At 38.5% G+C, this 27,578-nt stretch overlaps 2 protein-coding genes across 4 annotated transcripts in view; both read right to left on the reverse strand.

Annotated features, from left to right (window-relative positions):
* The window catches only part of LOC116258793 (structural maintenance of chromosomes protein 1), a 32,614-nt gene extending 25,696 nt beyond the window's left edge, over positions 1-6,918 (reverse strand). The window contains exons 1-2 of the mRNA XM_050079096.1: positions 6,168-6,918; positions 763-999 (exon numbers count right to left, since the gene is read on the reverse strand). Coding sequence (XP_049935053.1) covers positions 763-999; positions 6,168-6,605 — 675 coding nt within the window. The 5' untranslated portion in view covers positions 6,606-6,918. The remainder of the gene's footprint in view (positions 1-762; positions 1,000-6,167) is intronic.
* Positions 6,919-15,713: 8,795 nt separating this feature from the next.
* On the reverse strand, positions 15,714-25,658 carry LOC116259021 (uncharacterized). 3 transcript variants are annotated; one of them, XM_031636609.2, is made up of 14 exons: positions 25,263-25,658; positions 24,403-24,510; positions 24,070-24,201; positions 22,958-23,663; positions 22,373-22,501; positions 21,723-22,253; positions 21,506-21,585; positions 19,711-21,420; positions 19,540-19,625; positions 19,247-19,462; positions 18,257-18,382; positions 17,140-17,493; positions 16,585-16,700; positions 15,714-16,461 (listed from the first exon to the last, which is right to left on the reverse strand). In XM_031636609.2, exons 1-14 carry the CDS (start codon positions 25,473-25,475, stop codon positions 16,349-16,351), a joined length of 4,620 nt encoding a protein of 1,539 aa, XP_031492469.1. In that variant the 5' UTR covers positions 25,476-25,658; the 3' UTR covers positions 15,714-16,348. The 3 variants fall into 3 exon arrangements, with proteins under 3 accessions (XP_031492469.1, XP_031492471.1, XP_031492470.1); XM_031636611.2 differs by having other exon boundaries at positions 19,711-21,386; positions 21,502-21,585; XM_031636610.2 differs by having other exon boundaries at positions 19,711-21,407; positions 21,502-21,585.
* Between the last annotated feature and the right edge of the window lie 1,920 nt (positions 25,659-27,578).

The following is a 27,578-nucleotide window of genomic DNA, read 5'->3' on the forward strand; positions in this document are numbered from 1 at the left end:
ATGATGGCTTCCTGGAACCAAAACTGTCTGTCTGAGTCATATGGGTGTGGATACAGGTTCGGTTATGGGTACGGAGATGCAGGTACAGCTAGGAGAATTTAGGAAATGTGAGTACAGGGGTAATGCAGGGTAAATATATGAAAAATGCCACAAAAAATTCAAAAAGAAATAACATTTAAATAAAGAAGTAATATAAATAAAAACAGTACATGTTAATGACCAATAACTCTCAAAAATAGAATGTAAACTGAGTTACAAACAAGCTAAATCAAGTAAAAGTAAGTAGTTTCGATCCAAAAAGCACCTAAGTGTGTCTAAGCACCCGCTTTCTGTGTCGGTTTATCATTTCCTTTTCCTTTTTCTTTTCATTAGTGGCTGCTTCTTTTTCTTTGCCCTATCCAACCCAAACATTCGATAATCACATCTAGTATATCGTACTTCACAAACATCACCTTCCACTGAATGTCAAAGATCATATATGAGCCTAAGACAATGTGTTTCATCAATCAGGCATGCTCAACTTAATGGGCTCAATAAACTCGTCAACTTTGATTAGGAACAACCATATGAAGTCATAGAAATATCCATTATATAACTCATTGGACTTTCAAGGTCACAGATAAAAAGAATATATCTACCCACCGTTCGTCACATCTATACACATATGCACACATGCAAATATGTAATTCTTAGAATTATCTAGTCAAATTATCTATAGTTATCCAATTTGTGAACTATAAAAGAATGTCAAACCATGCATACCAACTCATCCTGCAAACGCAGATGCTTCTCAGCTTCTTCTTTTTGTTCCTTCTTCTGTTTCCGTTCCAGCACAATAGTCCGTTTTTTCTGATAAGCTGACGCTGATTTCTCTTCAGCCAAAGCCTTCTTTTCCTCAAGTTCATCATATTCCCTCTTGCATTCATCAGCCCCAGATATTTGCTCAATTAGTGCAGTAAGTTCCTTAGGATTCTTTGAAGCAATTGATTCAACATCTCCCTGGAGCATGCAAAATTCACAACAAAAAAATACCACTGTAAAGATACGTTGAATAATGAAACAAGAAGTAATTTTATGCCAAGGACGCTTCAAACAAAACAGAATAAGCCCAGGACATCATTAAACCTCAAATTTCTTCTCTGGTTAAGCTGCCAAAGAGTTGCACAAATCCTCACCACCCCACACATACAATAAGAGATAAATTTATGGTTACAAACATGACTGCATGAAGTTGACACATAAAGCCTCTGAGTCAACCTGCTATCAACTAATGGCCACCACCAAGGTTCATTATAGAAGATATATCATTATTTCACTGCAAAAAAAATCCTCATTTGCTTTATTAATGCTAAAATAATAAAATATCCATCTATGTATGCGAAACCAAGATGTCTGATGTCTTCAAAAAAGTTCGAAAATAAAACTCCAGCACGAAGTTGAACGATGAAAGAATAATTTACAGAACCCCACTCAAACATGTAGGTTCCTAAGTTCCTAACATATGAAAAGTTCAGAAATAGCCATCAAGGAAATATCTCCCAATCATTCACTCTGTCAATGATAGTTGATGGAAATCATTTAAATAGATATTAAATTATTTATTTAACCCATATTCAACAAATATCATGCTCAGAGTCTAACGGTGAGGCTTTTTACTCATGTATTTTTGGCAGAGTCTTCCTCAGGAAAATCTTGGAAAATTTTTAAAAAATGAAAAATCCCTAAACATATGTCAAAATAAAATAAATGAAAATCAACAAGAAGACAAAATGATAAAAGGATGTTTTTATGATGACAAAAATAATGATAAATAATCTAATTTAAGTTCAAAGTTTAATGCATGATGATATTAACATTAAAAAAAATAAAAACCAAAACAATGGGAAAGAACACACAAAAAAATCGAGAATAATACATTAAATTTATCTTCACTTTTTTCAAAAAAAAAAAAAAACACATTTTTTCACATTCCTTTCACTTTTTTTGGTTTAACGTTAATATCACATTTATGCAGAAAAAACATGATACTCATGGCAATTGTTCAACCCTAACAAAGAAAAAATAGATCTCTCTCAAAAAAAAAAAAAAAGCCTCTCCAGGCAGAAAAACCACTTTGATGGAAATAAAGTTCATGAGGTGTCCAATTTGTGTGGTTGATGAGCCTCTAGAGAGGGGCAATCTGTAATATAGTGCATTCTGCTCTGGTGATGTTCCTTGTAATCTTATGTGCATGAATTTGAAAGGCTTCTGTGATCTTTTATAATTTGCTTCCTATGCATCACATCAGAGTCTGCCACGGAGCAGAATGCATTGAAGTGGGCAGGTACACTACATCGCATGGACACAGATATGGTGTTAATCTCTCTCTCTTTCTCTCTCTCTCACACACACATATATATATACACACACAGAGAGAGAGAATCTCCTTTTTGTTCTGTTTTTGTATTTTTCTTCTTTTATGTCTCTTTCCTTTGACTGTTAAACCAGGTGTTGGAGGAACAGCTAGGCACTGGAGCTGTTGAGACCTCCATTTGCTAGCTTCTCTAAGAGCAAGCTCCTTTTAATTGCCTTATAAATTCCATTCTGATGAATAGTTTTGTCAAGCACATTTTCCTGGTTTTTCAGTATATCATGCATTGTCAAAAAAATCGTTTTCGACCATAATACAGCAAGGTTTTTCTCAGGCATAATACGGCAAAGTTGTTTTTGTCAGGAAAAATTCAAAAATTTAAAAAAAATCCAATAAACTAAAATAAAATGTGAAAAATATGAAAATAAAAATCTGGTAAGTAAAATATTAAAAAAAAAACCAAAAAAAACGTAAAAAAAGGAATAAAACAGGAATAAAACGTAAACAAAAGGTTGCGTTGTTTTCATCATTTTGGCCTTTTTTCAAAAACATGTGCTTTTTCCCCTTTTTTCAGCTCATAATTTTTGACGTTTGTCTCGTGTTTTTTCAAATAAAATGTGTTTTCTGTGACAATGATATCATGATCTTTTATTTCATCTCGATTGCCTTAAGTGAGTATTTTTATGAGTCACCATTTGTGACAATATTGATCGTTCTCCCTCAGGCCTTTGCAACTAAGTGTTTCTAGTGAACCTTGTGAGATTTAAGGCTTACTTGAGAAGTACTTAATTTACACAGTATCAATGCTTGGATTTTAAGATCAGTGTGCTTGCCGTGGACATCCTAGCTGCTGCTGTGAGAGAGACACATGTCTAGTTTTTTAGACACGTCATGTCTCAAAATGTCATGTCTTAGATGTCAATGTATGCCGCCGTTGGTGTTAGTGTTGCAGCATGTCTGACACCAACACCACTTGCTTTTGGAAGTGCAGATGCAACATAGGGGATCTGGCAATGTTTTCCAAACTCAAAAGTGTTGAGGGATAGGAAAGTGCAACACCCAGCCTTGATGCGACTAGACGCATATGCAAATGCAGAAACCAAGGTGAAAAAAGGAGTTAAGGAAAAATAACACAAAAAAAAATAGAAACATTAAGCATACTAGATTTATTTAATGCACAAGAAATGTGTCACACAAAAATAATGTTACAGACCAGGAAAAGAAAGCCCCAAAACAGTATGCAATAATGTACTTTCCCTCAGGAAAAAAATTCAGAAACAAAGGAGAAAAAAAAAGGAAGAAGAGAAGGGAAAGCTTGCTAGCATCCTGCCAAGATCTGAGCAGAATGATGCAGCTATCCAGAGATAGTTTTGGACAGTCTTCTTGGAGTCATCAATATAGATGCAGCCAGACCATGAAACAAAATGGGCAGCCAGGCAGCACAGCTCATCATGACAACCTCTCTTTTTTTAACCATTTGTTAAAGTACTTAAAATTGGACGCAATGTTTTAAAACTTGGTGCTTCAGGAGAGGGAAGCCGTAATCATAAGAGAGAGAAGCCCAAGATAAGAGAGAAAGGGAGGCATTAAAAAGAGAGAGAGAAGCCAGAAAAAGAGAGAAAGAGGAACATTAAAAGGAGAGAAAGAGTGACATAGGGAACATCAGACTAAGAGAAACATTAGAAATCCACAGAGAACTTGTTGGAAATTTAATGCTTTTTAATGCATTTTAAATTTTACAATTGTGCTACTTAGTTTTAACTTGTTACGACCATGAGATTAAATAAACCCACCAAACTTATAAAGTGGAAGGTGGGATGCACATGCTTGACCCGTGACTCAGCCGAGTCAAACAAGTCCTTGCAAAGTCACACTGAGTTTTGTGCACAAACAATCCCCTTACTGAATTGACCTGGTAGGGGACTGAGCCAAGTCAGCTGAGTCAACAACCTGACTCAGCGAGTTTTAAAACACTGATTGGATGTTAGAAGGCTTTTAACTTTACCTGAAAGGTCTTTAGACCCAAGAAAAATAGTTTGTGCATCCACGTGGAGTGCTCTTTTCATGGTAGTATGCCTCATAGCACTCTATCGTGCATGCTATTGTACATTTGTACACCAGCGCTATTTTAATTGTGTGCTGAAGCACTTTACTAAGCATGTTCTACTAAAGAGGTGTTCTTTTGCACCTCATAGTGTGTTTTTGGCAATAATGAGATACAGCTGCACACACATGCACATATACGTGCACACATATATACGTGCATCTTTTAGTATTAAATCAAGAGCAAAACGAAATCAGAAATTATACATGTTTGGAACTCAATTGAAGAGTCTAGAACTCATATTGTGCCACAAGTAGAAGTAACAGATAAAATGATGCAACAGGGGGTTTTCCAAAGAGCAAACAATTCGTATGGATTTTCAGTGTTAGGTGATAAGACAAATATCATTGGCTCGGCTCATGCTCAGCTTATAGTAGCTCATTAAGATTGTAAAATAGGCTTGTGCATTTCAAATTTTCAATGCAACTGATAGGACTGCAAGTATTTTTCAGTTTCATATATCGTCACAAATGTTGCCACTTTTTCTAAAATATCAAATTGAAAGCTAAAAGTAAGGAAAAAAAACAAAAAATTTTGAAAACCTATCGCAAAACAAAAAATACTGTTTTTATTGTGATATTTTTATGTTTTTTCTAAAAAACCTTTTTTGTTAATTTTTTATTTTATTTTATTATTTTAATAATTATTTTGAATTTTCATCTTTTTTGGAAAGTAAACAAGTAAAAAGTTCAAATTAGTTGTTCATAATATTTTTTTTAACTTTTGAATTTTTTCTGATTCCCAAGAATTTCCTAAAGAAATAACTTCCCAAATAATAACTGAGAAAAGCCTCAACAGTAAAAGACCAAGAATGGCATTTGCAAGAACGGTCTCATATAGCTCCTCAGCTGGTAATCAGTTGTGTAGTTTAAAAATATGTTTCCCCTGTCAATTCAGTTTAACATGAGCTCAAGGACAGCTAAATCACAAGAATAAGTGAAATTTGAAGACCAATATAAGCTTGTTGACCAGCTGTGGCAGTTGAGGATGGATTATAACTTCAACCATCACGTTACCAATTTTGATCATGGACACAAAAACTTTAGAACCCTTTTGTCTGTCGACGCATCTTTCCTCAGGAAGTTAGGACGCTAATCAAAAGATCCGAAACTATATTAAACAGTTTACCAATATTTAAAAGTGACTACCATCTCGAGAAAGCTTCACCCAAGGGACACAACATGTAGTACAGCATCTTGCAAAATACGAAAGGGTAAATAAGATATTAAGAGTACCCCAATTTGGGGATAGATAGAATAGCAACGGCATGCATTAGCAAATACAGGAGTGATCAAGGCACTCATTAGCCTTTACTATGTTTACGTCCTTTTACTAGATGTCACCCTACACTTGAAAATAGCAGTTGAAAGCGAGTTGATCAATTTAAGCAAGGTATTCAGCGAACGAAAGGCCACCTACCAATGTATGATAAGTTTGATGTAATGATACCAAAAAAAGAAATCAGTCTCTAATTATCTATCCCCTTCCCATAGCACTAGCCAGCGTTTGACATTAGTGTAACAAGCTATATTTTCGACTCCAGCTTCCTTCTAGAACGGTGCATTTACAGTTTAATGGAAAGTCTACTAGGTACCCGACCAAATTATGCACAAAATGGGAAAAATCTGGCATCTAAGACTAATGATGCAATTCTCAGAAATGACAGCGAAAAATTGAACGAACGGAAATGAGGAAAGGACAGAGCGTAACTACCTGGAAAACCAGGAAATTCCGGGCTTTGACCAGAATTCCGATCGATTTCAGTTTATCGTTGTACTCCCCCCAACTCACTTGCTCGCCGTTTATCCTGTAACTGCTACCGCTTGCGCCCGCAATTGTCCGCGTAAACTCCACCTGCTCACCAGCACCTGTCACGTAGACCAGCTGCACATACGCCCTGCGCCCAGGCCTGTCTTTCTCCTGGTCGTCGTTCGCGTAAATGAGATCCTTGAGCTGCGCGCCCCGCAGGTTCGACGAGCGCACCCCGAGAACGAAGCTGATGGCGTCCATGAGGTTGGACTTCCCGGCACCATTAGGACCAATAATCGCCGTGAAGTCAAAGAAGGGGCCAATTGTCTGGTGGCCCTTGTAGGATTTGAAGTTCTCGAGCTCCAGACGGTGAATTTTCCCACCAGGATCCAACGCCTGCATCTTCAAATCCCTTACCTGGCTAGAGTATTGAAGCTGCGGAAGGAAAAAATAGAAGCGAGACGATGAATCTCCAGCCCTAGCTAGGGTTTCAACGGCAAATTTTCCACTAATCCGAAAAGAAACCCCAAAATTGAAACTCTCGTTTCGTGAAATCGGGAGGAGAAGAACAAACGAGAGGGGAGAAAGGAAATGGATGAAGAGGAAGAGGAGGAGGAAAACGAGTGAGGAACGGAAATCCCCGATTTCCTTCCCGCTGAACGGATTGCAATAGCTGGGAAAGAGAGGGAACGTGCTTTTGAAAAACGGGTGAAATTTCAGTCTGCCGCTTGAAGTTTTGGGTACTAAACAACGAATCTCCCCTTGTTTCTTCTCATTTTCACGATATGCCACCCACTGTTCCTTTTCTCCTTCAATTGATCTACGCGCTAGGTTACAAAATTACCTAATTTACAACAAACCGGCTCTCACGTCAACTTTTTGCAGAAACAATATTTTACATTTTACTATTGGGTGGATTTGGGTCCAGACCTGTTCATAGCCAATTGAAAGTTTATTAACTATATCATTAGTGTTCCATGAGAAAAAATCTGACTTCATGCCTAATTATTTGGTCTAATTCTTTGGTAGGACAAGACACACAAGTCGCCTTCCTTAATTTCTTATTTCTATTTGTTGGCTATGAACGCTTGTAAGAGGAAGCTTTAATTGGGAAACCCGGAATGGACAATGGAGTAGGTTATACGCTCAACCCCTAGAAGTGGTCCATATGCACTCCGTATAAAGAGCACTTTCTTTGTTACATCATTAACACATGAAGTCATGTTCTAACAGATGGGAATTTTTATCATTGTATATGGCATTTTTCTCATTCCACTTTTGCCCTTATAGGTGTCTTCCTTTTCTACAATAAGGGCATTTTGGTCATTTCTTCTCTTCCATGTGGTCCCGGTCATAACATATAAACTACTCCATTATTGCCCCCCCCTTTAATTTGCTTTCTTTTCAGCCTATGCAATTGTCAGCACAAGGACATAAATGTCCTTTGTTAGAAAGTTTAACATCCTCCACCCTTGTTGAAATTGAAACCAACTTCAACCAACATAAATGCCTTTCATTGTTAATGTCCTCTACCCTCGTCCACAAAAAGGAACGAGTAAAACTCTTTAAAACCCTAATCAAGCAACCCTATGATACCAAAGCCTTGGTCAATGATCACCAGACTCCTTGAGTTTTCACCAGTAGTGCATTGCCACTGGCCATTTCAAATTGTTTAGGAATTTCCTTGTCAGTCTAGACTCAGCTTTGGTTAGTTCTATTTTTGTTCTTTTATCTAGTTTTATTATGGGAATACTTTCTCTAGTTTTGTTACTTTTGTTGACTTGGCATCATTCAAGCTTGTTACTTAGGTTATGAATCATGTGATCAAGCAAACTGCTGGACTCTGTAAAAAGTCCCTTGAGTGCATTGTTGCTTTACAAAATAAATCACTATGTACAGAATCCATTGGCCGCGTCAATATGCAACAAAGTAAATCGTTACACTATGCATAAAAAACCTTTAGTGTGTCACTATGTGCAATGATAAATATTTAAGTCGCTATTTGTACATTTTGAAACTAAATTGTCAAAGTTGAACTAGTTGTTCCTGTTGCATGACTTTCACTAATCGCTCAAAAATTCGTGTCATTAGTTTAAACAATGATATATACTTAAGTCAGCCATTAATACATACAACGAATGTTAAACTGCTAAAGTAATCTCCATTAGTAAATTGTCAATAACACATGGTACTAAAGTTGCGAATGATACATGTTAAGTTTGACATTTGTATTGTTGTATTGAATAGGTACACCATTGCTCCTATTAGAGTAACTCAAAGTGTGATGACCTTCTTTTGTAGGATGAACGGCAAATGGTGTGGGTTTTTTAGTATTTTGAAAAGTATTTGGTGGAAGAAGAGATGATTGAAGAAGAGAATAATGCAATAAGAGAAGAGAATGCTGCTTGAGAGAGAGAGAAAAGATGATCGAAGGATACATGTTGAAGAAGTGGGGAGATGTTGGGGGAGAAGGAGAGAATGGAGGTCAAGGGAGATAAGAGGGTTGAAAAAGTGGGAGTTGAAAAGTGGGAGATCCAAAGAGAGAAGAGAGGGTTGAAGAAGGATAGAATGAATAAGTAAGAGCTGTTGGGTGGGAAGAAGAAGGCAGAGGTTAGGAGAGAGAATAAAAAGTTGAAGAAGTGAGACAGACATAGTAAGAAGAGAGGGTTGAAAAGGTGAATGTTGGCAAAATGAGGAATGAATAAGGGATAGTTACATGGATAAAAGAGGACGAAAGGAAAAAGAAAGAAGGGGCAATTGCATAGACAAAGTAAGAGAATGCATTGATGCAAGAGTTGCATTAATAGAAGAATATAGAGTTGATAAGGGCGAAGGTGGGAGCTACAGGGATAAAAGTAGAGGATGGAGCTCAGAAGGAAAAAAAAAATGAAATTTACAAGGATATAAGAGGAGGAAGATGTATGCAAGGACAAGAGTATGGACCAAATACAACCCATGGTAAGTTGTTGTGTGACTTTTTATGTCGTGGAGGAAGTGATTTTGCATTTGATTGAATGAACCTCTATAAATGAAGACAGTGATTAATGGTAATTGTGCAACATTGCTCCTTTAAATTGCACAATTGTTAGCATATATTGTGTGCTCAAGTATTGTATGGTAAACATCAATCGAAGAATAAAAGGAAAAGATGTGAAGACCTCATTTTAACAATATAAAAGCGAATTGAATGACACTTGTTTGACAATGTTTCTTGCCCCAATGGCTTCTGTAATAAAATAATTTTTCTCACAACATTTGGTTTGGTATTACGAGTTGGCAACATAAAAAGACGAGGGTCTTCTTCATGTAACAATCACTACATGTTTACTTCAAAATGATTCCTGCAAATTAGGTAGTCACATTTGAAGTTGGTTAAAGGTAATTAACAATTTATTTTTGTTATAGGCTCAATAATAGTGATGTAGCACTGTGTAGCTGCTTGTAGATTTACAGAAAGTGATATGTTGTTGAAGTTTACTTTGCAAATTAGATAGTGAATTGTTGCAGCCATGAGACTTGTTTCACTCGTAATATGCATCCCATGTGACATTAGTCAGGTTTTGTTATTGGTTCGATATTCTATATTGGTATCATCGGTTGAACAATTACCAAAAGAAACGACTAAAGAGGATGCACTTCAACAGAATTATTGACAATAGATCCTAAGCTTTGATGGATGATGATGAATGCTTAGATGAAGAAGTGAAACTCTTTAAAAAACACCTTCCCGTTTGGAGATTTTGAGATGGCTATGATGTCGGAAGTTGCAATATTAGAAAGACACGAAATATCACTATAATAGAAGGGATAAGTGCATGACACTCCTAGGCATGACAATGAAAGAATCAAGCAAATGCTTAGTTGAGAAATTATACAAAAGTCTCATGCTGGGAATGAAGTACATCAATGAAACAAATCAAGAAATAAGAAAAATTATATTTATTTTATTCAGTTATAAATAATAAGTGACAATTTAGGGTCACAAATCATTTCAAGGTGGATACAATTCATTGAAAATGCTGAACAAGTGGATTACTAGGCATATAGTGTCTCTGTTCTCACCCACCTATATCGCCAAGCCTATCATATGAAGGAGGGTATAACCCAAAGATTTTGGCCATTTATACAAATTAAACACATTGGTTAAACTATTGTTTTTATTGATTTAGATAGACCACCAAGAGATCAGAGAATTTGACCTGTTATTTTGAAAAGGCATAGCCAAGGGATGATGTTTCCTTTGTGAGTTCATCAATTGGCTCCATTTCTCTAGGCAAATTTTCAAAGATCTGCAAGTAGGGACGTATAAATGCAAAGGAATATTATTATCATAAGTATTATAGATAAGAGGCAACAAGAGGTCCATCAAAGTAAATCTAATTTGTTTCCTATTGTGTGACAAGAAGAAAATACAAGGAAAATGAATACACATAGGGCATAATGGGCTATTAATTTTCCAACTGGCATGAGACAAGTAAAAAGTGCCCAAGCAACTTAATTGAGAAGAACATCGGCGCCACAATGGGAAGTACAATGGCACGTACGTTCGATATACCAATGAATTGGCCACCTGGAATGAGTAAGGTGCCTGAATTAAATCAATTAATCCTTACGCTGGGGAGGGTACGTCCAATTACTAAGTCAACTATTGGCCATGGGTGCACATTCAAAAACCCTCTTTTATATGTCATTGGCATGTTTCCAAATACTGCCTTTCCAAGCAAATGTACCATAAAAATAATAGTAGTAAAAGAAGCAACCTGCTTGGAAACAAATTAGTTCGGCTATGCTTTATGATGAGACTCAAAATGCATCTCAGGATCTATGTAATGGAAGCCTATAAATTTTGTTCTAATTCTTCTTCCTCAAGTCGCCGAGAACTGCAAACTTCATCTGCCGACACTGTAAGTAAAATTGCAGTTGCTTGGCAAAAGGGCTGCTCTTTTACGTGGCCACCTGATCGCCTGATCCCAATTGACAATTCAGAAGTAGGATGCCTGCCTTCACTCGTGAAAAATTAGGCACACCCATTCCTGGCTTTTTTTCTTCGCGTCAACATGACACAGTACAGGTCCTTCTTTCCTTTCTCACCATGACTGTTCACTCTGAAAGTAGTCAGTCACGCAAGTCTCACCTTCATTTCCACCTCAACCATTCAGATGATCTCATCAATCCTACACATACAAGAAAAAAAAAAAAAAAAATACATGTATTTGCGGAAGCAGATTTTGTTTGTTTGTTATAAAGAAGTTACGATACCACATCAGAAACATAAAAACAAATTGTCGAAAGAGCTCGAACGAAACACCCACCACAGATAAAAGATTTCCATACACCTTTCATTCTAGAGCTTTAAAACAACTTTTCATTTCGCTTCTTGGACCTGGATGGACCAAATCCCAAGAGGATTGAATAAAGTCGACAAGTTTGAGTAGGTGCGCACCGACAAGAACTGATATTAATTATTAACGAATTGTTTCAAGTTGACCCAATTATGAGCTCCTATCCTCTAGGACTCGTCCGCTCGAACAAGTTGTAAAATAACTATAATATAAACCACTGCAGTTGAATCGAGCCAGTCAGGAACGAGTCTAACCAACCTTGACTCATGACCGGCTTTTTTATCAATTCGAGTTAACTCAAACAATTCACCGAGTTTGCCAACTACATTTTTTTTTTTTGCTCCTTTGAGGACACAAGTGCATGCTGTCCTCCACAATTTATGTCCAACGTATGGTATTGGCTGTCTCGTCGAATTGGCCCAAGAATCGCCCGAGTCAATTCCGGATTGCCAGAAAATCTGGCCACGAATTAAGGTTGGGTCGACCCATCCCTAACTTGCTCCTGACTCAATCTTATTCGCCTTTGACTTGTCCAATTCAGGTTATTTTAAGACTTGAATGAGTCAACGAGACAACTCACTGACCCAGTGACTCAGCAAATCCGATTCCGAGTCACGGGTTTGCCAACTATGGTAAGCATCACTGTCTTCAAAGAACAATGTGTTTTTTTGAACCATGTGTTCGGCATACCAAACGCCCTCTAAATAACTACATATGAACGTTCTTGTTTTTTATATGTTCCCTTCGTTTTTAGGGTTGTAACTCGAAGACTTAATATTTGCCGGCACCCAGAACCTATATTGGGTCATCAGCTGACAACATTCAACGCATATGTGAATGAGCTTAGCTGTTCGATTTCCTATTATTACATGAGTAAACATAACTTAACAATTACTTTACTTGATATTTGGTTCACTTGTTTTTAAGTTATATATACAATCAAGTCATTGCACAACATTTTTTTTTATGTTTAAATGATAAGTTACATTTTTCTTTTTCTTAAAACATAGTAAATGAAACCTAGCCAAAGCCATTGAGTTGACCTGCCGAGGCACAAGTCAGGTCCCAAGTGATTGAATTTTACAACATTATTACAGTTAGATTAGGCTATACCTACTTTAGTTTATTTTTAATTTTTGTTCCTTTTGTGTAATTAACTTTCTACAAAGAACTTTCTTTTCAAGACAAGTAAATGCTCCTCCTTAGGACCACTGACTCTGGGGGTGTTTGATTCACTTGATGCCAATGGAATTCCAAAATCATTATTATTCTCGTTCTCTAAAAATAAGAATTGCATGATCAAACAAATAAAGAATTTTGATTCAATATAGGTTTCCTCTAGAATCAAAATTCTGGAATTACAATATCACACTATCGGGTGGAATTATGATTCTAGAATACTAGATTTTTTTGCATTTAACTTTGGGGCACAAGGCATGAATGTTCTAACTCTTCTAAAATTTGAATTCTCTTTTCATCAAATAACTTATTTTTATTTCTAGAAGCAACATTTCATACTATCAAACTCAAAAAGAAAATTGGACACTTGCTTCCTAGGTTGAGGTGAAAATTTGATTCTAAGAACAGAATCAAATTTCTAAAACATCAAATGTCCTCCAAAGAAAAAGGTCGAACTCGAGCCTTTCTCTATCCAGATTTGCCGGTTCAAAGGGAACTTCCAATGGCCAAGGGGGTTTTGGCCCAAGGTGATTGAGTTAACCATTATCTTTGATGGTGGAAGAGCTTCAAGTTGGTCTTCAATTAGAGTCTTCTCATTGGCTGGTGTGTGTTTGACTAGAAAATTTTGAGGTTGGTTCGGTTCAGTTTAGGCCAACCTCAACTTGCTAGGACATCCCTTTGCCTGTCTCTCTTTCAGGTTTTCCACTATAGAAGTAGATAGACATAACTAGCCTTTCAGTATCATTCGATACCAGAAACACTTGAGGGTCTTATGGATCTATCGCAAATATTTGGCTAAGTTTATGAAAGATTAGTTTAGTGATCGATGATCTTTGAGCAGATTCATGGGACACTTACACAGACTGTCCTTCCTGCCAAACGTCGGATGCCTCTGAGCACTCTGTAGCGGCCTTTGAGCACTGAGCACTTAGTAACGAAGCTACTTTTTTGGCTTGGGCATGCTTATGTTGCTTTGCATTCTTTTTATCTCTTTCTTTCTCCGCCATCTAAGCATGCTTATATTTTAACCGACTCATACACTCAACATTAGCATATCTTTCTAGGTCTTAGATGAAAATTTTCTGTTGAAACATGCCAAAAAGAGTTAATACTGGACGTGTGGTATCTTCTAGAAGCCTGCTTACCTTCAAAGGCATATCATTATCCAAATAAATAAATTAAACTTACATGCATCTTTTATTCTTGAAGTTGAACTAGAATCATATCATTATCTTTTATTCTTTCATTCTTAAATTGATTTCCATTAGCGAATATTGAAAATGAAACTGCGTCAAAGTCTCCCTCGAGAGATCAACTCAATCCCATGTCGATTCCTTTTGCATTAGAAGTTGTTCATATCTTAGGTGGGTACGATGTGGAGTACACTACCGGTTCAACTTTGAATCGTTTAGCACTCACCTTAAACAGAACAACCAACCACAAACTGAGTTTTAATGTTCATTTGTTCTATGAAAAAGTTGTAGCAAAGGCCAGACACTGCCTAAGGCGTACATTGATTGGAAATTTTGAGTTGCTTTACGTTTTCTTCTTCATGAAGCTGCCTGAAGAAGGGCAGAAGCCCTCTCCTTTTCCTTCACCCTGAAGGTCCATGAATGCTTTGAGACGTGGGTAGACCCGTGATACACCGACCAAATCAACTAGAGTATCACACTGCCACCGTTTGCAGTTCGGAGGAGAATCGATCTGACGACCAGACTTTCACTGCCCCACTAGCCCAACCAGCTATACTATACCCCCTGTGACACATTTTTCTCTTAATTGTTTGCTTAAAAATTGATCACAAGAATGACTAGATTAACAAAAGTAGAGGAGGTAAAGACCAATACATAATTGTTTAGAGTTTGTGTGGCCAAAGAGGAATCGACCTTCCACTCTTAGCATTGCAATAATGTGTAGCCGTTGCCATTTTGTAAAGTTGGAGGACGGCCAGAGCTTTCTGTTAAATATTTAGTTCAAACTTTACTTAAAGGCCACCTAAGGAACGGCTTTGAGTCTTGAGATCCTTTGATTTTCAAGTGTAGACCCAATGGATATTGGTAGGTTGCTATCCATGTGTGAATCATGGTAAGTCAGTCGGCCAAGTCCAAAATGGAACCAGGCCTAGCTTTACGCCACAAGGATCTCGGTTTCAGTTGCTTCGTGTAGATTTTTTTTTTTTCGGTAATATGCAAACTCGATTCTCTACCTGATTATGCCAACACAAAGACAATTGAGTATCTAACTTCTTACCATCTTTAGGATGATGATTTTAAGTCCAACGTTCCTATGAGGTTGGATGAATCTCTTTTTGGTTTAGTTCAAGTGCCGGTTGAATGAAATGAAACTGTCTGGCACAGTTTATGAATCAATAGATGTACAGTATTTCAATAATCACAACATTTACTATATCAACAACGACCTGAACCAATTACATGCCAAGTGGGGTTGGTTACATACCAAATTGAAAACCTGACAACAATGCACCCGTGGTTGAAAAACTGATACAACAGCACATCCTTATTTTGATTCCCGTGGGTAGTGGGTACTACAAAGCTTTAGACCTCGAAGCAAGGGAAATTTCAGCCTTACTCGGGCCATGGAATTCTCTCCCACTCACCTGAAAACAGAAGCTCCTATCTAGAAATAGGAAGCTTCTATCGAAATTGTGTTATTAACACGCCAACACGTGGAAACATAAAACGAAGTCATTTTCTGCCCTCTTCTGTTTTCTAACCAGAGATGAGGAAAATGAGATAAGCAACGGTCGCATCCCAAAAGTTGTGGTTTCCAGTCAAGAAAGTTCTGCTCAAGGCTTCTCGGCCAGACCACGCCTAGAGTTCAACATACAAATTGAGCATCCCTGGCTACAAGATGGTGGCACCTTCCCAGTTGCCCAATAGTTTCAATGTGTTTGAAACAAGAGGATCAGTTGGCGCCAAAGACCACAAAAATAAAAATAAGTGGGCCTTTACTGAAAACATTATGCGCGTAACCTGAAACCCATAAATATCACATTCTGATCATGTCATGTTTCTGAAATGAAATCAAATGATTCAATATGACTCATCTATTCATCCACTGCCTTCAATTAGAGGACATGTTGCTGTTCATTTATAATTCAAATGCTATTATGATACATGAGAACAAAGAAAAGTCATTCCGTTGCCAAATATCGAGCAGCAGTTGGCTGTGTTGGGCTTCCATGATTTGCAATAGATTCATTCGTTAACTGATGACCTTTGATGTGGCAAGGTGCAGAACATGTCAACCAAGGCAAAATGGAACATATATGGATATCATGAAGAGCAGAAGAATCTGATAGATCCCCCGAGCACGCTGCCACTGAAGCCTTTAATATCTGGTGTGCCTCCATGTTCTAGATACAACTGAGGTGGAATACAGATACTGGCGTTACCTTCTGTCATTAATCCATTTTTGCTCCCACTATAAGCTTGTCCTTGTAAACAAGCGGGACTTCTACAGTTTTGTACCAAAGGATCTTTTAGTGGGGTGGAGACTCCAGAAACTTTATGACAGGAGAGAAAAAAAAATTGTGGCAATCTGCCATGCATCAACTATATACATCACTTGCTATTAACCAAAGATATCTAAAAGACCCAGAGATTAACTTCCCCAGGGGCTTGAAGAGCACATGTACAAGAACACACGACAGTCAGCACTGGCAACAGCAAATGTATTTGAACTTGCATCAGCAGCAATGCATGAAACCCTAGCACCTAACAAGCAAATTATCCAAATAAGTAAATGGATACTTTAATTAAGCATATGCTTTTTTTAATGAAAAATGTATATACCTGAATGCACAACAGAGTAATTGACCGGTAGGAATTATAATTTACCTTTAAGATTATTTAAATAGGCAACTTTATGACCACTTGTCAGTTTCCAAAGATAGACATGCCCATCAATCCTGCCAATGATTCCATAGCCAGGCAAGACATTTGCTGCAGAAGACCTACAGAAGTTTGACAAAGATTTCGATAACTACATGTTAATCCAAGCTCCATGGATATGTGTATTTAGTTTATTATTCCATTTTGATATCTAATGTATTTCACATTGTAGCTAAAAAATTAATGGTTACAAGAAAACAACATTTTGCTTCAAGAGCTGGCAGAAAACCTGACAGCAGGTAGGCAAAACACTTGACAGGGATGGACAGAATTTTGTGAAATGAAAAAATTACTAAATAATAGGACTTTGCAAAGTAAAACGGGGTTGCTTGCTCAAGAACATCCAGTAACTAACAGAAATAATGAAGTCCATTTCTGAAGCACCCTTTCAGACATTTCTGAAGCACCCTTTCAGAAAATGTAAAAACTCCACATTATTTTTGAAGGAAGAGTTTTATATGTTCAAACTTCAATAAAAAATAGAAGCTTCAGGCGCAATACCTTGTATCCACTGTATTTCCTAGAATTAGCATATCTTTCAGCAAAAGAGCAAGCCTCCAGCACCCAGTGTAACTCTTGTCGGAACCCTCAAAGCAGTGATTTGACCAGTATGTGTCACAAGAAACAGTTGAAACAAGGAGCCAGACAGCGACATCCTCACTTTCCATTGGAGAACAAGCAGACTTCCCGCTAGGGCCCCAAAAGGACAATTCTGAAGTACTTAAAACAGCGGCCTGGTGCCCAACCTCGTCAACGGAAGGAATAGCACCAGAAAAAAAACCAAAAGGAACAAAATGGTGTATGGAGCAGCCTGAGTACGAGAATTTTGCCAAGAGGACCCTCCTTGATACATCCCTGAGAGGTAAACAGGAAAATGCCAATATGATACGAGAATTAATAATTTGAAGATTCAAAAAGGGTAGGGAATATATATTGTTTTGAGGGGGTTGTGACAGAGAGGGAGAGAGACAGTTCACAAACTAAAACATCAAGATAATTAGTTGTGAATGACGCTATTATAGATTGATCATTATCTCTTTTATACATTTGCTTCTTTTGTAGTGTATTTCTTCAGCACCATCTATGAATCTAAAAAACTTAGGGCTCATATTGCATGATCCTCTATCAATAGTATGTATGTAATGCCAAGAGCCCTAACGACATGTTAGTCTAGTATATGCTGGCTCAGAATGTGTGGTGGAAGCAAGACAATGTGCCTCAGAAGGCAACTTCTAAATGTACAGCATAGTGACAAGATATACTCAGGAGAACAGATAAGTTGGTGCCACATGAAAGACAGTCACATCCTCAGGAATGTAGTCACATAGCTTTGCATGCATTTGCATTCCTATGTAAGTGCATTAGGACAAGTAGAAACTACAGAAGTATGTGCACTTCTGCATGCTTCCTCATATGCTTGAGCTACCTGAAACTTAGAGTACCATGCATTGGCATATATTCATGATTAATTAAAAGAAAACATCAAAATTTGTGAACCTATCAAACAACTTTAGAACATTCAAATTGTGTCAGATAAGATGCAACACAATAATTTACCAAAAAATGAAATATGCAGGAAAGTGTATCCTTAAACTTATATGACAAGCATGAAGCATACCATAAACCAAATCTCCCAACACAGTCGTGCCCAATGATTAGATAGGGCCAATTTGGCATCTTCTCCAATTCCACCATGATTGCAGTATCAGTAAAATATGGAAGTGTGAATTCTTCCACGTCCATACTGTAGGAATGTAAGAATGTCATTCAAATTTGGTTAACTTCCGACAATCAGATAATGAGATGCCAAGCTATAGAAACAAAATTATTTTGCAGTCTGAGGGCTCAAGGGTTAATGTTGTTTCCCAAGACAACAAGGTGCCACATGCTAAGTTAAGAAAGCATACCGAAAACAAAGTGGATAAATATTAAGGTACTAATTGTTTGATCTATTTATCCAAATCTAGAAAATAACAATACCTCAGACCTGAGAAAGTGATTTGTAATACAATGAGAAAACATTGATACTAATTTCAGTTGCTTTAACACCTAATTTATGATATCATAACTCTTTGTCCTGGTTTAACCAAACGCAACTGATTTCTGGAGATGGCACACCATATTTTTGGTTTCTAGCTTCAGTAGACTGAATTCAATTGAACATAATATATTCAAAGCCAAGTTCACTTTAAGCACAGAAAATATATGAAATATATGGCATATATGAATAAGATAAATAGATATGCATCCCTTGCAGGAAAACTAGATGAATCCAAAAGCAAGATTTGGATGTCATCAGAAGGATCATTTTTCTGAAAAATTAAGCAATGTGGTTCACAATATACGCATATGAAAACAAATAGAGAGAAAAAAAAAGCCAAACAAAAAAGAAATGATTTGGTGACAATCCTAAAAGCCAGCAGAATGAAACAACAAAAAAGCCCTGTGTTATATCGCAATAGTTGCAGCACATATTTGATGCATAACTTAGCAAATCAGATAGCACAAAAAGTAGAAACCTTGAAGACAATGATGAAAAGTCCAAACAACCAGAGAAAATCAAATAGACAAATATCAAGAATGAAAGGATACATCAGAGAACAAATACCTCCATGTGGTATTCATGACCCACACATGTAACTTCCCCCACTTTTGTGCAGCAACAAGATAACATGGCTCACAAACTAACAAACAGTGGGAAGTTTCAACTACTTTCAACTTAGCCAATACAGACATATAACCAGCTTTTACTGATACAACTTTCACAGAACTTCCCTGAGAAGCTGCTTTACAAACAGAGCACAAGCACCCAAAGTCTCGCTTACTGCAAACATTAAACAGAGCATCAATATGTGTGATAATTGGCTGAGCAAATTCCTGACAGAAATAAACATGAAATACCTGCACCATGGAGTTCTAATGCTATCAAGCAAAACAAGGAGCTTGCCATCAGGTATAAACTGAATTTTGGATCTTTCACCAGGAAACTGCAAGGAATTCAAGGTTGTAGGTTCACGGACTCTCAGTGAAACAGGCCATCTCTAAAAAGAAATGTGAAAACCAGAAGCTTACTTTTTGGTCATAACTGTAGCTGCACAGAGGTAACTGAATCGGCGCATAACCATGAAAGGAAGGGTACTTTTCTGTCAGTTCCTTATCTGGAATCGCATAGACAAAAAGTGTCCTACTCATTTCTTCAGGAAGGCCACAGATAACACATAAGAGAACACCATTCCTTTGTTTTTTCAATAGCATAGATGAAACAGGAATTGGGCTCACACAACAGCTAACAAGGTCAATGCAACTTGTTGAAGAATTGTTGCACTTGGTTGACATTGAATTAAGGTGATTAAATGCAACTGTCTCAGGTTTTCGTTCATTAAGCAGTATATCATCCCTTTGATCAGGCACAACCTTATTAGATGGATCCCCGGTAAAGCAAGTTTGCCTTTTAACTGGAATGTTCACTGGTTTCTCAAAACATAATGCAGGACAGCAGTCTTTTGCAGGAAGAGATAAAAAATCAGGTTTCCTTGAGACATTTAGGACATCTTCCTCCTCCAAGACATTTAGCTTACATTCCTTTTCCTTTTGAATGTAAGGAATAGAAGTGCAACCCATGACTTCTCCGTTTTTAGCTGTATCAACAGCGTCCCCATCCATAACAGAGATTCCCATGGATATACTTTCTGCAGGAATAGCTCTCTCCACATCCACATCACAGAAATGATTGGTTAGCTTGTTCCCATTTGGAGATGAAAACTCAACAGCAAAATTACCCTCCACAACAGTATGCTGGCTAATTTGTGGTTCAAAAGTTGTGTTATCGAAAAGCTTCTCCATGAAAGCGTTTGCTGTGCCAACATCAGTTACCATTTTAGATTGATCAAGCTCCTTTGCATCAGAAAAAAAAGGCATACAGGGATGCCCTTTCACATTAGGAGAAGCCAAAGCATGCTCGCTGCTAGAGGTAGCACCTTGAAGATCTTTAAGATGAGTATCACTTGTCTTGGAAACAAACATTCTACCATCAGTCTCTAACAATTGAATACCACATTCCAGGTTCAGAAGATCACTTGTATCTTCTACTGGTGAGTAACATTGTCCATGAATGCTAGAATCTTCTTGTTTAAATGAAATATGCAAATTTGCAAAGTTTGCATTTGGGATATTATTTTCAGGCCCATCTTGGCAATCATTTTGTAGTCCAACATGGCGTGTTTCAACAGTTTCTGCTACTAAGCACAGCATGGCTGAATCAGACCTAAGTGAATGGTCATCACCTTCATTACTTGAGGAACCAGAATCCTTCTGTTCCTTGAATTCAATGGAGGCACATGAAGCAGAACTATGAGACTTATTAGAAGACTTTGGCACAACTATTGGCATGGGTTCATCACTTTCTGAAATGAATGGAAAGCCTTTGAGTTTACAGTGATTTTCATTGTTATTTTTGGAGTTCCTATCCTCAGAGGCAGATGCATTACTGTGTCTGCTTGCAAAATCATGAGGCACAAATTCATGGAACTCCCCAGCCTTTGTAGCATTACTCAACAGTAAACATTCCCCTGCTTGCCTTGACTTTGGACTGCACATTTTCAGTGTCTCAAAATCCCAACCTAGTAAGTTGGAATTTTCCCATTGATTTTCAGAGTCTCCAACAGGATTGACATCGGCCTTGCCAAGGTTTACACTTAAAGGCGTGTGACTAGTGAGGAGATCAGCATATGTGTCATCCTCCAAGCTGTCTGCAATAATAGGGTCAACGTCTGCCAATAATTTCTGTTAAGCATCAAATGGGAGATGAATACTTAGTGAATTTACGATAACTGTTTTTTATTTGACCAAAAGGAATGACAGTACCTACTTCAAGGTGTGGACCTAACACCTGCAGTTGATTCTTCACAGCTGCTTCTGGTTCTTTTGACGATTCAGAATCAACTCCATCTGCAGTAGAAGATACTATGACGCATTAGCGCACAAAGCAACAAGATTTTATGCAGTGACCATTCATTATCACCCAACGTGGAAGAATATGCTGCCTACAGAACTCCAACTGGAAAGTAACCATGAACAATTATTACCTTTACATAAAACATCGCTGCTGTTAAAAGCTCCATGGTCCTTAACCGGAATATTTATTGCATCTTGAGAAGCCCCTTGCTTGATGTTATCTAATTTCATTTTCCGGTTTACCTTTTTCCTCCGTGAGTACTTTAGCAAAGGCAAAGCTTGTGGAAGCAGAACTTCCATCATCGACTTTGCAAATTCTTTACCCATGATGTCAGAATCACTTCTTTCAGAACCAGAATATTGAGTTCCAAGATCCACATGGTTTTCTTCATCTGACTGGGATTTCAAATACGATCCTTCAGAAGCAGGAACACCAAAAGCAGGCAAAGCAGAGTTTGACATGTCCTTCAATATGGCTGGTGGAGCTTCTTCCTTTTGCAAATTAAACCTCAGTATGTCACCAGCATCCTTGCCCTCCATTGACATGTGCATTTCCACACCATTTGAAGAACATAACAAGCAAGTATCAACTGCTACAACCTCACTACTTGCAACTTCAGGATTTCTTTTGTTGTTTCCAAGAACAGGGCAAGCAGTGTTATCTGTATCAACAATAAGGAGACTACTGTAAACCAAAAATTATAAACAAATGGTGCACAGCATAGCTTCATAATAATAGATAACAACTTTTTATTTAAGGGAGAAAGGATGGAAAAGCTACCATGTGTAAGCTCAAAGGAATCTGGCACCAAGACAAGATTACTTGTAAGAACATTCGGCAAAGTGAATGTCTGTTCTCCTTTGTCATTTTTGTCTTCATTGACTGTACAATCTCTTCCTTGCAGAAACACTGGCAATGATCTCTGTTACTAAACATTGGTGCTTCTATTTCCAAACCGAAGTGTATGATATGTGCATACTGCAGAGAGAACATTAAAAGAACTTCCTTTCTCAAGATAAAATATATTACTTGTGCAGAGAGAACATAAAAGCAATTGCTATAGAATCAAAACATTTAAAATTTTAAACTAAGATAGAAAGTCTGATTGAAAAGAAAAAAGAAAAGGCGAGGAAGAGACCGTTTCAGAAGGTTGTATCCAAAAATAGAAGCAATGACAATTGACAAGTTTGATAAAGTTTTCTTAAAATTTTCAGAAATTCAACAAAAACATCGTATTCATAGTCCACATGTGTTTTCATACAAGGCATATGTCCAACCAACTTCAGAAAGCCTATTATCCCATCATAAGCAATCCTAACAACATGATCTAAGAAGAAAATTCTCCTCCTTTAAGAAAGAACTTACCATGCATCTCTTTGTAACTACAAAGGTCACCACTGTCTTTGGCGAGGTCTTCTTTCTCACAGCAATGATACAAAGAATGATACGATTCTAGAGTAGGGAAACCATCTTTTGCTTCGGCTAACTTTGTGTTTCCTTCATTGTCATATCTGAGGGTCGGATGTACTGATGAGACTGCAATTGCATGATTAATATTTAGTGAACAACTTTCTTTATTTGTTGGCAAAATACAAGTTTCATCAGCTTCTTCTTCTAGGGGACTAGAGAATGAAAGCTTATTGCTCCAGTCAGTACCACTGATCTTAGTTTTACAAACATAGTCATCATAAGAAGGATCATCCTCCCTACTTATTTTATGTGAAGTCAAACTTCTTTCATGCAAGTCATCTACTGTGCCCTCACAGTGTCGAGTCTGACTTTCACATTTGAAACCCTGATGCATTTGAGTTGACGGATCATGTGTTTTCTGCCTTTTGGGTCGAGAATGAAAAGCTTTACTTCTTTGTTTCTTCCATTTCTTGCCACTAGTTTCTTGTTTTTGTAACTCCACTAGTAGATCAGGCAACCTATGTAAGTTAGAATTTTGCTTTTCTAATGTTAAAGAGTCCTTGCAACTTGGAAGAATCAAACTGCTCTCTGTCAACCTATGTTCATCTGCAACAAGCTCACGGAGCAGCCTCTGAACAAAGGGATTTGTGAACCCAAAAAGCTGCATTAACAATTCAAGACAACAATGAGTTGGTAAAAGGAAACAAATCAGAAAACGCAAGTCCATGTTCACTGAAAAAATTGCACCAGCATTTCTCGAACAGAGCTTTTTTGTTGGTAGCAATAACAGAAGTTCACAACTACAATAAAATCTTCAGGCCATGCATGTCAACAGATAGATGCATGCGGTATGAGTTTTACAGACCTAATATCGATTTTTTGTTTCCTCCTTAATATAAAGAACCAAAATCAAACCCTTGAATACAGTTCAACATTATATAAAGCCACTGCCCATCAGCTATGAAGCCCTTATTTTTAAAGTGTCTCACTTATCTGAATAGGCACATATACAGAATCACATCAAACTCTTCAATGCTTCAAAGATATGGAGAAAACCAAAGGTTTACCTGAATACCGTCTATTTTGCATGAAAATCGTTTCCCATGCCAAATCTTGACTCGACAATTATTTTCCTTGTTAAACTTCCCCCACGCAATGTCTGGAGTCTGTCCTGTCACTGATTTACCACCTGCCGCAACCTGTACACAGTAGTGATTCAGTATCATCTCTTATCGTAAAAGAATAAAATAAAAATAGGATGAGTACCACCTCTGTCAATGAATGAATGCATGCATTATTGATTTTAAAAAACACAGAAAGCAAACATAGAAATAAAATGGCTTAGTGAACAGAAAAGCACAACAACCGTAGACATAGAAGAAATAAACATAAATACACACCAAAAATAGCGGCCCTTTTGACCCTTCATGTATTTCCATTCTGTACGTATCACCAGCGCATGTGCGAACTGCTTGATAACCAACAGGGTAGGGGTACCGATCTTTTCCCTGCACAGAAGATTAGCTTCATCAGCACGGTGAAGATCTATCAACTCAAAAGCTCACGACATGGAAATATAGATTCCTCAACATCCCGGCCCGCAAATAAAGGGAAACGCATTATTGATTCATATCAACTGGTTCGCTTGCGAAGCACATACATAGAATTCCTCCGCACCCCAAAGTTGATGGATCGGTATCCTATGCTAATGCGCCATAGCCACTGAATTACTTGATTTCTTCTAACAAAGGTTCTTGAAAAAAAAGAAAAGGAAACAATCCAACGCCGCTTTTATCTGTTCTTGATACAAAATGGAGATAACCCTCCGGATTCCGAGCGCAGAATCTCTTCGTAATGACATGACAATGCCACTCCCAACGAAAGGTAACGCATTGTACCCAGCCACTATGCTATTTAGTGAACTGAGGCAACTCCAAGTGACAGAGAAAAAAACTTCTCAGACAAAAAATCAAAACCTAACTACCCCGAATGAAAGCAAGGAACAGGTGAATGCATTTGCATCCTATTAAGAAGTACTAAAGACGTCTACAGGCAAAAGACTCGGTGCGATAACGTTCGCTCCATAGAATAGAATTTCAAGTCCACCATAAGGAAAGAACTACTCCTAAGATACGAGTTAAATCCACTAGCAACCACAGATGAATCAAATCAAGCGGAGAGAGACAAAAGAAAGTCCAGCTAGATCTCCGAAATAGAGCTCATTTTCAAAATCTAACATTAACAGGTAAACGCCACTTACCCTCGAACAACTCCAGTACTTCTTCACCCATGGTCCTCGGTAAAGTGATCCGATAGCTACGATCTCGAGCCCATCATCGTTCTGATTGTCCATCCGAGGAAAGAAACGGGGTTTGCAGAGCAAAGGAGAGAGGGAGAGAGAGTCTAGGGTTCCAACAATGCGTTCGCGGGAAAAGAGAGATGGTTGAAGGGTGGACGCGGGAAATGACAGCATTTAACGGGGTGAGGAAAGTGGATCGAGTATCTGAAACATTGTAAGAACGAGACCCGGTTCTGACCACGAGGCCCGAGGGCTGGGTTTCGGGTAACTTAAGGCTGGGCGTCGGGCCGGCCCGGGCCGGAGAGGCCGGCCCGACGGCGGCCCGGTCGGCCTCCCCCTTCGCCCCCCTCCCGCATCCCGTCTCCCTCCCCCTTCCCCTTCCCCCGAATCCCGTCTCCCTCCCCCTTCCCGAATCCCGTCTCCCTCCCCCTTCCCGTCTCCCTCCCCCTTCCCCCCTTCCCGTCTCCCTCCCCCTTCCCCCCTTCCCGTCTCCCTTCCCCCCCTCCCAATGTACTCCCCGATACCCCAATAACCCCACGCCTTCCTGAAGGTCCATCTTCCTGAACCAGCCGCTGTCGCCTCTTTCATAGGGAGCTACTGGCCATCAGCTTGGAGCCGCCGGAGCAGTGGAAGCCATTTTTACAGCAATTGCCATTTTTATGATGATTTCCGAGTCCCTCCCCCTTCCCCCATTCCCGTTTCCCTCCCGGATTTGCACGACAAGGTGTCTCCCTCCCGGATTTGCACGACAAAGCGCAGAAGGAAGAGGATTTAGGGCTTGGGTTTCCAGCGAGACGATGACCACGGCGTTGCCGAAGATGAAGTCGACGGACGACGGTTTCCAGCGAGACGACGACCGCGGCGTTGCCGAAGATGAAGTCGACGGACGACGGTGCCGTATCCTGGTAGACCTCGAAGCTGCATCTGTAGAAGGCGGAGAGGTCGGCGCCGTTTCGGACGGCGACTGCTTGCCCCGTGGTTCGCCCCGCCGTGTTTCGGACGCCCGTGATGCCGATCGCGACGACGAAGCCGGGCCGGGCCGGGCCTAATTTTTGGTGGCCAGGCCCGGTACCCGGCCCGGCCCGATACCCACCCCTCTTCGGGTTGCCTTCGGGGTCATAAAAATGTGCAAGCCCGAACCCCACCATTACAACAAACCAAACCAGATTTTTCTCCTGCAAATTTCAAAACTATGTTGGCAGTATTTTCTCGTTCATTTTTATGCGTAAACGAATTATTCATCGTCGCATGCCCGATAAGAAAATAGTTTATAAGCGTATACTTGTGTCAAGTTGTCTGATAGAATGACATGGCATAAAGGTTCAAAGCGCTGGTTTTTTGATGTTTGTGGGTGCATGTGCCTATACATAAGGGCACTTTCGGGACCCGTGTTTGCCTCACTATAAATTCTCACTATAAATTCCCATGGATTAAGGTCGAAACCTTTCCACTCAAACCTTAAATCCATGACTTTTAACATGTAATGTGGTATGAACATCAGGTCAGCCTGACCCGGATGTTTGAACCCGAGCCCGGACTTGGCCCGATGCCCAAAACCCCAGTTCCGGCTTGCCCAATTACAATAATTATATATATATATAAAATATTTTTTGAATTTAAAATATAAATAATAATATATATATTATTAATAAAACAAAATAATATTTAAAATTAATCGAGTCTCCGTTGGTACCAGGTACTTGTTGGGCACTCGGCCCGATGTCCACCTCTAATGTAACGTAATATGGATTTATAATCCATGTTATAGAGATCTTTAGTTTAAAGGAGCTGGGGACCTTAAATCTATGGATAAGAAATTTCAATTAGGATAAAAGCTGACTTAAAGTGAAGGTTTAGCTAGGAATAGGGTTAAGCTTGAAGGATAGGAAAGAGAGAAGAGGAGGGAGCATCATGAAATAACAATTGAGAGATAGAAAAGGACAGTGTGGTCTAGGGTTTGGCATCGTGGCCATAGTCTGATCCAATCTCTTCTTGATCCGTATTTATTTGCATGGCATCTATTTATGGATCCGATATAGTTTTGGTCCAGTTTAGTATAGCCAATGGAATTTTAACTGGCGTATGGATCACTTGTAGTTGGAGCCTAGTTTTGAACCAATTTAGCTCAGTTTGGGGCTGTCATTGTATGAAATTGGATCTGGATACGATTGACTTGATTTTTAGCTTGATCCATTCAAATCTCCACCGCACCTCCATTTTGAAAGGCATGACCTTGAAAATCAAACTATACATGCCAAAGCTAGAAAACCGATCATG

The sequence above is a fragment of the Nymphaea colorata genome, chromosome 8, assembly GCF_008831285.2.
Source record: "Nymphaea colorata isolate Beijing-Zhang1983 chromosome 8, ASM883128v2, whole genome shotgun sequence".
Taxonomy (NCBI): domain Eukaryota; kingdom Viridiplantae; phylum Streptophyta; class Magnoliopsida; order Nymphaeales; family Nymphaeaceae; genus Nymphaea; species Nymphaea colorata.

Coding starts and splice junctions, on each gene's coding strand:
- LOC116259021 (XM_031636609.2), bottom strand. CDS start 25,475: ATGCTGTCATTTCCCGCGTCCACCCTTCAACCATCTCTCTTTTCCCGC. Junction 21,421..21,505: donor TGTTAGGTCCACACCTTGAA/GTAGGTACTGTC, acceptor GATGCTTAACAG/AAATTATTGGCAGACGTTGA. Junction 18,383..19,246: donor GTCATGAATACCACATGGAG/GTATTTGTTCTC, acceptor ACATTCCTACAG/TATGGACGTGGAAGAATTCA.